The sequence below is a fragment of the Henckelia pumila genome, chromosome 1, assembly GCF_033568475.1.
Source record: "Henckelia pumila isolate YLH828 chromosome 1, ASM3356847v2, whole genome shotgun sequence".
In the NCBI taxonomy this organism is placed as follows: Eukaryota; Viridiplantae; Streptophyta; class Magnoliopsida; order Lamiales; family Gesneriaceae; genus Henckelia; species Henckelia pumila.
In genome coordinates, this window is record NC_133120.1 from 124394554 (window position 1) to 124404038 (window position 9485).

The following is a 9485-nucleotide window of genomic DNA, read 5'->3' on the forward strand; positions in this document are numbered from 1 at the left end:
CATTGCGTGTTTTAAAATTTTTTTTTCAAACTTTTTATTTCATTTTTATGTTGGTTCTCAAACTTAATTAAACCACTAACGAAATTTTTTCAGAAAAAGTGAAAACACAAAATATCGAGCTTACTATTTCAAATGTTAAATTATTTTCAACATGAATGTGAATTTTTTAAAGTATAAGAAACAATCAAATTATCAATGCATTTTTTTAATCATTTTGGATAGCAAATGTGTTTTCGGTTATCCTTTCCACCACTGCAATGCTCATACTTTTACAAACAAAAACATATGATAGGTAATTTAATTGCGACAATGGAAATTTCTTAACAAAAAATTGTCTCGCATCCATACAATTATTGTTCTGAAAAATAAACGTGATTACGTCTACAAATTAATGCTAATCATTTACGATAAATACTTCTATTGATGAAATTTAAATTTCATTTAAAATTTTCTACAAGCTCACATGTCTATGGAATTATCAAAATTTATACATGTTAAGAACGACATTTACGAGTTATCTTTTAAATATTGCCAAAGATTTAAAAATCTATTATAGTTGTAAGGTCTTCTCTTATACGGGCAAATAAAAGATGTCAATTAAACACAGTGCGAAACGAGCAAAATATGATTGCAACATAACATGTCAGAATATCAGTAGTAGTCGATCCGTATATTTAATATGAGTAGATATAACACACAATATTTATTCTAAAAAGATCATCGTATTGTATTAAATTATATAACAAATTTCATTCGCTACACACACCCAACCACTAATTATTATTTTTTTGACAGGAAATGTGAAATTATTATTGGTTTTAAGCTTTATAAGAAATACAATAATGATTAGTATTTTTTTTTGAATAAATAATGATTAGTATTTTTTTTTTTTTAAAGAATAATGATTAGTATTTTAAAACAACTAGACTGTTCAATATATTCAAATTCAACGGACCAAAAAAAAAAAACCGAACCGTATAATGAAAATCCAAATCTAATCGAACCTAAATAAAACGGCTGAGATATCGGATTAAGCCGAAAAGGAATGTCCAAACCGAAATGAACACCCTAATCTGTATTCCCATGGGAATACAGACACAGCTTGTATTCAAAACAATTGTGTATAGATCATATATATTCCCAAAGATGAAAAGAGTTTAACTTTATATCTAAATGATACAAGTAGGTAAACCAAAGTCAGCAATCAAGAAAGACTGGAATTATGATCTACCATGACATTTACAGGACAAACAACCTTAATCTTGAAATTATCGAAAACTTCCATAATCAAGAAACTAGGGCCTCTTCTCCTTATTATGTTGATGCAACAGTAGGGGTGTTGCCTGCCGGAAATCTCTGTCTTCGGGGGCGTCTTGTCGTCTTTCCCCACCCGGTTAGGCTCCTGTCTTCCAAACCAGATTCAATGTCATTCGGTTGGGGCACCAATGGAGCACAAACCGTGCTTGGAACGGTGGTGGTAGTGACAGGTTCAACCACCACCCGTCGCCTACCTCGAGCACCACCACCGTTTCTGGTCCCATTTCTTCGTGTCAATCCTGAATTCCACTGATGGCCTGTGGCTTTCATTATCCCTCCAAAAGTTTGAAGATCCTCGGTCACTTCGTGCCTTGACAACGATGTTAGACCAGGAAGTATGTCCCGCTGGAAATCCTTTCGCTGCCTTCCTCGCCTCGAATGACCCCGGCGTGATCTAGTCACTAACATGTTGCTGGTTCCCTCGTCTTCCTCTATCGGCAATTCGGGTACAAAGGGCTTAGGCAAGTAATCTTCTTTTTTAGTTTCCACCAATTGCAAAGTCATGGCTTCAAATTCATCTGTCTCCTTGGAAAACTCTTGCCGTGGGAAGGCAACTCCAGCTCGTGATTCTTTACCAGATACATGTTCAAGTTCGACTGCACATAATGACATGGCATTTACCAACCAGACTAGCGACTCAGACAAGGAAGCTTCGGATATATTGACACGTGGACAAGATGATGACATGGCAAGCATCACATCTGCTGCATTTCGAAGAACTTCATCGTGAATAGGTTCTGCGTTATTATCTGATACCGGAAATGATACATCTTCTGGCACGTTTTTTTCGGCCTCTGCATCATCATCCTCACTCTCAAGGCAAACGGGAGCTTCTAAATCTATCTCCAAAGTTACCTTGACACTCTTATTCTCGCTTTCAAACGAGGGAACGGGAGGATCTTCACAATCACTAACACAGGAGTTCAAATCGATGTAGCATGTGTTTTTTATTGGCTTTTCCACTGTCGGTTCTTCATCAGCTATCTGCTCTTCTGGCTCACACTCGACATTAATATCAATTATTCTGTTCTCCCTTTTGGTGCTGACGATTTTCTTCTCAGCAGCATAATTGACAATAGTAGATGCAGAAACATGGGATATCGGCTCCTCTTTTGGAGAAATCGCTGCAAAAATGGGAAACCCGAGAATTTTCTTAACATTTTGAGTCTCGGCATTCGAGTTCTTCTCGATTACTCGACAATCACTTGGAGCCAATGTATCTGTCGCTGTGACTGGTTGATTAAGATCTCCAACTGTCTCATGGCTACGAAACAATTGATTGGAAGAATCCGGAACATGATTCGAGCATCTTTTATTCCCATTAACTGGCTTAGGTTGAAGCCAAGGCAATGCTGGCAGATGATATTCCGGTTTACTCTTTCCGTGAGTCATATTGAGATCTTCCACGACCACTAGCTCATTTGGTGAGCTTGAAACCACCTCATTCAAGTTAATATCTAGGGCACGCTTTGAATATTCATGACACGATTCGCGCTTTGCAAAAATCCCAAATCCATGATTAGTTGAGCGGTCAGATACTACTACTTTATCATCCTTACTATATTTGAGATAATCAAAGCCAGCCGACGGCAAGAGAGCTTGTGTTTCTTTGGATCCTGAGGCAGATCCATGGTAAAATCCATTTACAATCTTCCCTTCACTTTCTAAACCTGGAGTCAATCTAGAGCTAGCATCAACTCGCCACTTTCCACCAAAAAAGGGCTCATCCCGAGTCTGAGAAAATCGTTGAAAACTTCTATCCACTGCCACAGCTGAATTGAAAGGGGGTTCGAATGTAGTTAACTTTTGAGTAAAGCCATTTTTCGTCTTCGCCAAAGATGTGACAGGATGTGCACGCGAACTGGTAAAAGAAGAGGAACTAAAGAATGCGTGGGAGAGATCACGGCTTTTTTCCGAAAAATCTGCACCATGGTGAGGATTGTCTCTCCAAGGATCTTGTCTACTACAAACAGACGGATATAATCCAGAAGGGTGATTAACTTGGTTAAGCAAAGGAAACTTATCTTGTCGCAGTGCTTGACTCATAGAATTGAGGTTGCTTTTGTCATTACCTGAAAGATTGAAAAAGACAGTATCTTAATTAATATTAACAATAATTAATATGGCAATGGTTGCATGAAAAATCACAAACGATGAAGAAGGTTACTGTAACAGAATGGTTTCATATGATTGATACACTAATTTCAAATGTTACTCCCAATTTACTGCGTAGTTCGGTAGGGAAGTAGCAAGTAAAGAAACTTCTTCGATCAACTTAAATAAATTCACACAACAATGGAGTTTAACTTGCATATTTAACAAGGACAAGGACGAATAATTTTGAAAAATAAAAAGAAACTTTCTCAAACATTTACCTGCTTCATAGAAGGAGAGCCGGTCCCTCTCATTAACTTTGCTTCCAATAGACGAGTTTAACAAAAATCCCTCATGGATTGCTCCTAGATGTCCAGCACCTGATTTAGCAGACTGATTCATCCGTTTGGTGTCTCCATTAGTGGATTGACAACCGTGGAAATCAAAATGTGAAGGAGCTGTTGATTCTTCATACTGAAAGGGTTCATTTAAGTCAGCCAACCCAATCGAGCCCCTACAACGACAATCGGAAGCTGAAGCATTTATTGGAACCTTTATACCAGCTCGATTATCGAGAATTATCTTCACACTACTTTTTGGTGAAGTTGTTGAATTGTCCTCAAAGTTTCCACCTTCTTCAGTATCTGCATACTCTTCAGCCGGACGATGAAGATCAAAGAGCTTCTTCCTCACCTTCAAAGGTCTTGAATCCAATCCTTCACGATCCTTCGAAGAAGACCCGTTCTTGAATGGAAACTGACTGGGCTGAGTGTCGTTACCCATAGTACAACTCATGGGAGAATTAGCAACCTCGACCCCCAAAATAGTTGTTCTACCATAAGCAGAATTTGTCATAGGAAATCCTCCCATATGCCATTTTCGAGCATCTTCTGATGGCTTTTGAGACCCTCGATGACTCGACGATGATGATGGCTCTATTGAAGCCCGTTGATGCAATTCTTTCCTTTTCGCTTCTTCCATCATGTCTCTTTGAATTCTATATAGTCTGTGGAGTTCATGCACCTGGATGCCAAAAAAAACAACTTAGATAGGATGAAGTGTGCCAAATTCACACAAAGAACTATAAATAAAGGGATATAACATAAAACTTCATATCATTACTATGAGTTGTTTTTTGCGATAAATAAACTCGAACACTAAAGAAATCGTTACCTGATTTCTAAAAACTGTCTCGTGTTCAAGCATTTTCCGCTTCAACACATCCTTTTCATACCCTGGATGATCATCTATTGTAATCCTCGGAGTGAATCCATTGAAATACTGCCCATTTGTTGCTGTATTTTCTCCGTAAAATAAAGGCCAACTACTACTGCTAGAATCCTCATTAAGGTCTCTCATGGAGTAATATCCTGGCAAGCAGTTTTCGTACTGTACTTTTGTTCCCATTCCTACAATAGAACATTAATTTTTATTTCCACGTTGTTGTATATGAAACCACAAACACAGCCCATTTGTTTTCTAATTCACTGTTATTATCAACTGCTTAAAATGTTAATTACTTACAAAACCAGAAATAAATGACATACAATTATTCTTTAGTTTGAAGCACTCGATGTGCTGAGAACAAGACTTCGCCAGTGAAGCTAAACAAACAAAAATTTAAACATGGAATGGAAAGGCAACTGGCTATCCAACTATGAATTTCCAAAACTTAATGAACAGAGAATGATCAACATTCTTCAATTAATTAACTTCAATAAAAGCGGCTTTGCATGCTATAGTATCACAAACATGAAGCCAAGACTCTTAAACCAAGAAAGGCAGTCTGGTTTACCAAATACAAACTTTCATATTAAATGGGTGCGAAGAAATTTCTTTACTTGAAGGCGACACCTCAGACATGACATTAACCAGAAAATTAAATGCTCGGTAATCTATTCTCTCTGAAATTGAAAATCCCACCATAAAAAAAGAGGAATGCTTTTCAGTCACAAATGGTCGAAATTATATATAATTAAAACGACCAAAACAACGAAATCAAAAACCCAAACTTCCTATTTGGGCTTCTGAACTATGTCAATTATCAACGGCGGATCAGTTTTCGTGAAATTGTAAGAAAAACGAAACGAACTGGAACCAAAATGAAACAAAATTAAATTAGTCGAGGGAAAGACACTCAGCTTATAGGCTGTACAACAAATTGAAAGGATCACATGCTGTTTTTCAATTCACATAATCAAGAGAACAATGCATACAATATTGACAGACATGCAATGATTGCATTGTCGTTGCCATGATAATTAATTCAGACATTGTAAAGGTCAATCAATGCGCCTTAAACCACATTATATCCGGCAGTCATAGCAAGGAGAGTTCAAATCCAGAAATTTTGTTCCCGAGATTCGGTAAAGTCTGCATCGAATTTCATGGTTATATTTATGCAATATAAACAGATTGTGGAATAGAACAGGACAAGTGTAGAAATATTACATTATCTCTCACGCAATTCAAACAACTAAATCTATGATATATACACACACACACACATATATATATATAAATTTGAGAAAATGGTATGGTGGTGTTGTGCAAGCAAGAACTTTTGAGCATACATGGCGACTAGCTTTAGAGAGAGGAATATAAATCAATTGCAAGGGGCAGCACAAATTTTAGGGGATCAAGACCATGCTCTGAGTTCTCCCATGAAATACGAAAAGAATTTTACTTTCCTAGCTATTCATCACAGACTCATATATGAATGAAAAATGAAGATGATAAACTTTTTGTAGATTTAGCAATAAAAACGAGAATCTTTTCCTGTACACGCACAGGGGTGCAATTCTGGGACAAGGTAGACAAATGGGAAGCACCTTGCACATACTAACTCAATAGTCATTAGTAGACTAGATGGAATCACAGGATCTAAATCTGATTCTCTCACATTATTCGATAGATAAGCGTAAAACAGGCAAAGTACCTTGTTTGTACGCAAATGCCAATCACATGAACACGTGTCAAGGATGCCTAAAATGATGTCTAGGGTTCATGAGTATCATACTACAAAATATAAATGATTGATGAATCGACTTTACATTTATGAGATACTGGATATTTCATCACAGCAATCTAATGCTTCTGCGAGGTGAAGAAATACCATTTGAGGAAAATTTCAAATGAAATTTGTGACTCTCCCACGACAAATGTGATACAATATCTCACGCTTGGAGAAAACCCAACCAAAAAATATACAAATTTGGGCTATCAAAATTGCCCAACAACTAAATAACAGTTTAGCAAGCCTTCGAATTACAAATGTGTATGAGGTCATTCTCCCACTAGGAGAAGGCACAAAAATAATCCCGTACTTAGCAAAGCATGTTAGGACGTGGCGTTCTTTGATGAAGTAAATTCAATTTGTACTTGGAGAAATGGAGAAACCATGATAACTGGAGCAATATACATAACACAGCCACAGTTTGTACTTGGAGAAACCATGGTAACTGGAGCAACATATGTGACACAGGCACATTTACGTTTTCACGCACTTCACCGAAAATCAGAATAACCAACAAAGATTAACAAATGGAAATCAGAAGCCAAAATTGCGCTACGTATACTAACACATACAAACCAGATCCTAAACAAATAATCACACGTCAAAACCAAGTACCCCACGAAGTAATCGATTAAACTTCAATGAACACCTCAAAATGAACACCTCAAATTCCCGAGCACCAATCCATTCAAGTAAATCCAAAAATCCAATCATTCTCGCCAATGAAACCAATAAAATACAGAACTCAAATGCATATATTGAAAGCAATCACGAGTCAACTAACCTGGGTTTTAATCATAAAAAATCATAACTCCGAATTAAATAAACATTATGTTCCTTGAAGCCATAGTCAGAACCAAGTAAATCTCTGCACAAAAACATTAAAACTAAATAAAAGAGATGCATAAAAATTACCTCAGACCCACATCCTATACCACCTCTCCTCAAGAAACCCTTCGTAAAAATCGAATCATCCCACAGTATTTCCCAGAAAAAAAGAACCCAAGATCATGCCCAATTCAGAGTCTTTTTCCAATATATGCACAACTCTAAAGAAGGCCAAACAAAAATAGGAAGAAAAAAACATAGTCACACATGAAACAAAAGTATCCTAATAATTGTCAAATGAAACATTGAAGTGACTGGTTCGGTAACTCCATTGAAGAACCTCAGATCCTCATCAAACTTAACAAAAATATTTTAGATTTCGATCTGCTGGGCCACTCTCTCTCCCCTCTCTATTGAGGGGAACACAGAAAGCAAGAAACTTTAGAGAGAGAAGGGGGGGGGTGGGGGGGGAGACAAAAAAAATTTACATACAAAAAAAGGATTCTTGCAACTGTATGTATTTACTACTACACAATCAAAATCCCATTATTATATTATATATATTTTTTATTTTAGAGAGAGAATTGGAGAGATCCCAGATAAGAAATCTTCACGCTAACAAAAACGACCTTCTGTGACATGAAATTTGTCAACATCCGTCTCTTCATATTCTCTGTAATTTTTTTTCCCCCCACTCTTTTCTCTCAAACCTCAGACATAAAAGCTACGCAAGATCTCTTAATTGGTTTCATCGGTTAAATCAATTTCTGGGTTTTTTTGGAAATGAAAAAGAAATGGGAATTTCTATATATTCTTTCCACCTTTCTAGCTTTTGGGTACATATTTAAGTAATGAAATATGTAAAAACTGTCCACTTCTATGAATCTATTTTTACATTTGATAAAGAGCAGGTATCACATGAAACTGTTTAACGATAGATACTTAGAGTTTGATTTGTAATGAAAAATAATATTTTTGATATAAAAAATAATATCTTGTATTGTTCGAATTGGATTTCACAAGTGAGATGTCCGCAACATTTTTTGTGTTTCACATATTAATTTATATTACTGACTAAAAATACAAATAAGATTATTTTTTAGGAGAATGTTATTTACACTCAAAAAATTGTTAATCACACCCCATTTTATATTTATTTTATTTTGTTTGACAAAAGTGCCCTCACATATGACTTTTTTTATATAGATAATATTGATTGATTGACCTTCCAAACTTAAACTTTCTCATGTTAACTATAATAAATTTTTATTTTATTTTTCAAAATTTATAATTTTACGTTTAATTAAATACAATAATAATAAATCTACACTTTAATTTTAATTTAATAATATATTTTTATTTAGATCTCTACTTTACAAAATATATAAAGATTTCATTAAATAAAATCAGACATAAAATATTAGTTAAATTTACATGTGCTATTAAATTTGGTTATCTTATTATCATTTTATTTTTAATTTTAAAATGCATGTTCTTTTAATTTTAGTCATTACTTTTCCTGCAGAATTGAATAAGAAATCAAATAAAGTTTCAAATTAATTTTTTTTAATTAGTTTATTTTTTAAAAAAATCAATTATCTTGATTTAATTATATTATTAACTTGATTGTATTAGTTTGAAGTAAATTCACCTAATTTTATTTAATTGGTGGTAAAATCAAGTAATATACATAATGATAAGAATCTTGGATGCATGAAAGGCAAACACGACTATATTAAAATTGTACCATCAATTCAATAACAAAAAAATTCTATAATGTTGTCCCGATCTTTTGAACAAGTAAGTTTTCGGATATCCACCTCTAATTTACTTGAAATTAGCAACAGATAATCACGAGAAGAAAACAATTAATCACAACGGAACCTTCAGAAAACTTGTTTCTGACAATCCACGAAGATAATCAATTGACAAACGCCACAAAGTGGTTAAACTTTGATAAGTTTGATTTGATAAACAAAGCATAGCTTTGACATAATTATAGAAAGAATTATAATTGATAAAAATCAATTTTCATAATTTTCAATCTATTGTATTGTATTGCATTGTATTCAATAATGAATGTATATGTTGTATTTATAATACAACTACAAAATAATAAAAGATAAAGTAAAATAATACAAAAGATATCAAAAGATATCATCTAAAAGTTTTCAAATATTTCCTAATAGACTTATAATACTCAAAATAATCAAAAATACTCAAAATAATA

General features: G+C 34.5%; 1 protein-coding gene across 3 annotated transcripts; it reads right to left on the reverse strand.

Annotated features, from left to right (window-relative positions):
• Positions 1-1135: 1135 nt before the first annotated feature.
• On the reverse strand, positions 1136-7903 carry LOC140880170 (uncharacterized). 3 transcript variants are annotated; one of them, XM_073284385.1, is made up of 5 exons: positions 7885-7903; positions 7212-7295; positions 4585-4820; positions 3693-4434; positions 1136-3389 (listed from the first exon to the last, which is right to left on the reverse strand). In XM_073284385.1, exons 3-5 carry the CDS (start codon positions 4816-4818, stop codon positions 1315-1317), a joined length of 3051 nt encoding a protein of 1016 aa, XP_073140486.1. In that variant the 5' UTR covers positions 4819-4820; positions 7212-7295; positions 7885-7903; the 3' UTR covers positions 1136-1314. The 3 variants fall into 3 exon arrangements, with proteins under 3 accessions (XP_073140486.1, XP_073140476.1, XP_073140467.1); XM_073284375.1 differs by lacking the exons at positions 7212-7295; positions 7885-7903 and adding an exon at positions 7343-7848 and having other exon boundaries at positions 4585-5784; XM_073284366.1 differs by lacking the exons at positions 7212-7295; positions 7885-7903 and adding an exon at positions 7343-7847.
• Between the last annotated feature and the right edge of the window lie 1582 nt (positions 7904-9485).

Bases quoted from the DNA above. Each gene is read 5' to 3' on its own strand.
- LOC140880170 (XM_073284385.1), bottom strand. From the start codon at position 4,818: ATGGGAACAAAAGTACAGTACGAAAACTGCTTGCCAGGATATTACTCC. The intron at 4,435-4,584 runs GTAACGATTTCT...TTTGGCATCCAG, and splicing joins AGACAGTTTTTAGAAATCAG to GTGCATGAACTCCACAGACT. The intron at 3,390-3,692 runs GTAAATGTTTGA...TCAATCTTTCAG, and splicing joins GCTCTCCTTCTATGAAGCAG to GTAATGACAAAAGCAACCTC.